General features: G+C 48.8%; 1 protein-coding gene across 1 annotated transcript; it reads right to left on the bottom strand.

The window, feature by feature from the left end:
- Positions 1 to 213: 213 nt before the first annotated feature.
- On the bottom strand, positions 214 to 1,901 carry LOC148023458 (uncharacterized). The gene is made up of 2 exons (XM_087696426.1): positions 1,522 to 1,901; positions 214 to 1,073 (listed from the first exon to the last, which is right to left on the bottom strand). Exons 1-2 carry the CDS (start codon positions 1,679 to 1,681, stop codon positions 448 to 450), a joined length of 786 nt encoding a protein of 261 aa, XP_087552552.1. The 5' UTR covers positions 1,682 to 1,901; the 3' UTR covers positions 214 to 447.
- Positions 1,902 to 2,252: the final 351 nt, after the last annotated feature.

Below are 2,252 nucleotides of genomic sequence, written 5' to 3'. Positions count from 1 at the left end.
CATTTTTATAACTAAAACACTTTGAAACTTCCAGCTTCTCACCTTAAAATTGGATGTTTTTCTCTCAAATTTGACATTTATCTATAGCCAAACATCTATTTTGGAGCAATTGCTGAAACAAAATGGAAGATCAAACATTCTATGAATACGTAAGTGTCTAAAGAAAAAAAGAAGAAGAAAAATCTTTGGCAACATGTAAACTAGAGAAGGGAATGGCAAGGAAAAACTCACTTACTTCTAAACATTAGAAACTAGGCTAGAGAGTGCTCTTAAGAGTGTACAAAATCAAGGAGGGCTGAGAAAAGAATTTCCGAAAGGAATGAATCATGGCGGCCCCCAAAAAGCTAATGAGATGAAGGAAGGTACAGACGAACAAACTGAGAGAGGGAGAGGAGGAGGAGGAGGAGGAATTGGTAGTGGTGATGGGTTGGGGGTGGGGCGGGCTGTCTAGGCTAGAAGGAGGAGAGAGGTGCAGAGCGCGATCAGGGCACAAGAAGACGAGATGATGATAGCTGCTGCGGTGCTGCCTGCAGGTGGAAGCGCAGGGGGGGAGGAGGAAGGGCCGGAAGGAGGGGGCGAAGGTGGAGGGCTGGACCCCGGAGCTGCCATTGGCGACAGTGCCGGTAACGAAGCGATTGATGGAGTCTCTGCGGTGGGCGCCCCTGCAGCCGGAGTGGCGGCGGTGGGCGGAGCAGCGGCTGCCGGAGGCGGAACCGACGTCGGGGGTGCTGATGCGGTGGTAGTCGGCGTGGGTGCGGCCGCCGGTGGCGCGCTCACTCTAGTCGGAGTGGGTGATGCTGCTATGGGAGACGCGGGCGCGGTTGCCGGTGCTGCCGCCAGCTGGCGCTGAACCACCACCATCAGCTTCCTCCCCTTCATGCACAGCTTGCTGTCCCCACTGATGAAGTAGTAGGTAGTTGCCTCCCCGAGTATCGCCACCACATTCTCCCTGCTCCCAGCGCCTGCTGCTTTTTTGTAGTATGTCTCCATAGGCTTCGCTGCCTTGCATGCCTTGTACTCCTCCCTCGTCACTCGGTGCACTTCTGTGCTGGTGTATGCATGGTCAGAAAATGCTATGCTCCACATGAAACCACACAAGATGAAAGAGAGTTGTTAGCTTGGACGGGCAAATTTCCTTGTACAGATCTTCAGCTACAGCTAAATTTAAACATCTGCATAGCCCTAGCGAAGCTCAAAATTACATAACAGTACGTTGTGATCAAAGCAGGCAAACTTTGCAGCAGATCAGGTGGTGGACCTGCAAATTTACCTTGTTGCCCAAGATACACAGCTAATTGAGAACCTTTCCAATTCTATCACATGCAGCTTCGAAGCAAGCCACTCTTGCAAGCCTATGTGTGTCCCCACATTTTAGATGCACAGTACACGCACCCACGTCGACTTTCAAATTTAGGAACAGCATCCTTCAACTAAGCTTAAAAGTGTGACAACATAAAAGGCATGCATCCTTATGCTTATAAAGACGTCGAAAGAGAGAGGAATCGACAGATGATTAATTACACAGAGAGTCTCCAGCTTGGAAGTAGCTCTCCACTCCCCACTTGCCGTTCATGTCGCCAACCTCGTGATGAACTGCTGAAGTGGCATAAAGTTGAGAGAGGAGACACAGCAAGCCCAGGGCAAGCAGCAGGCTCGTTGAGCTCGGAGGGGAGTAGGCCATGGTGGTTGATATGCTGTGGAGAGAGGTGCAGGCAGATCAGGTAAGTAGTGGCGCTTGAGAGAGGGAGATGTGACAAGGAGAGAAGAGACAAAACGGGACAGCACCAAGAGAGGAAGACGGTGTGTGAAAGGGTCTTATGGGGAATGATGCTACCCTCAAAAGGAGGGGAAATTTAGACAAGACAGAAAAAATCATCATGCGAGAGAGAGAGAGAATCAATTCACTTTGCAAAAGCTTTTGGCCTTGCAAGGTTCAGTTAGCGTAAGGTATGATTGGTGTAAAACACAAATGCATTTGTTGCTAAAGCTATTGGACTTGCAAGGCTCACTTGAAGTATGATGATGGGTTGTGAATCACAAATGCATTGAAGCTCTTTTAGATAGAGAGAGAGAATCAATTCAGTTTGCTCTCAAGCTTTTGGCTTTGCAAGTCTCAGTTAGCCCAAGGTATAATGGGTGTAAAACAGGAAAGCATTTTGTTTGTCAAGCTGTTGGACTTGCAAGGCTCACTTGAAGTATGATCATTGATGGGTTGTGACAAATCCATTCTCTCTCTCTCTCTCTCTCTCTCT

The sequence above is a fragment of the Lygodium microphyllum genome, chromosome 16, assembly GCF_053477565.2.
Source record: "Lygodium microphyllum isolate KBCC chromosome 16, Lygodium_microphyllum_v1.1.10, whole genome shotgun sequence".
Lineage (NCBI taxonomy): Eukaryota > Viridiplantae > Streptophyta > Polypodiopsida > Schizaeales > Lygodiaceae > Lygodium > Lygodium microphyllum.
The sequence above is the reverse complement of the archived record's forward strand: the minus strand, read 5'-3'. Positions and strand labels throughout refer to the sequence as shown.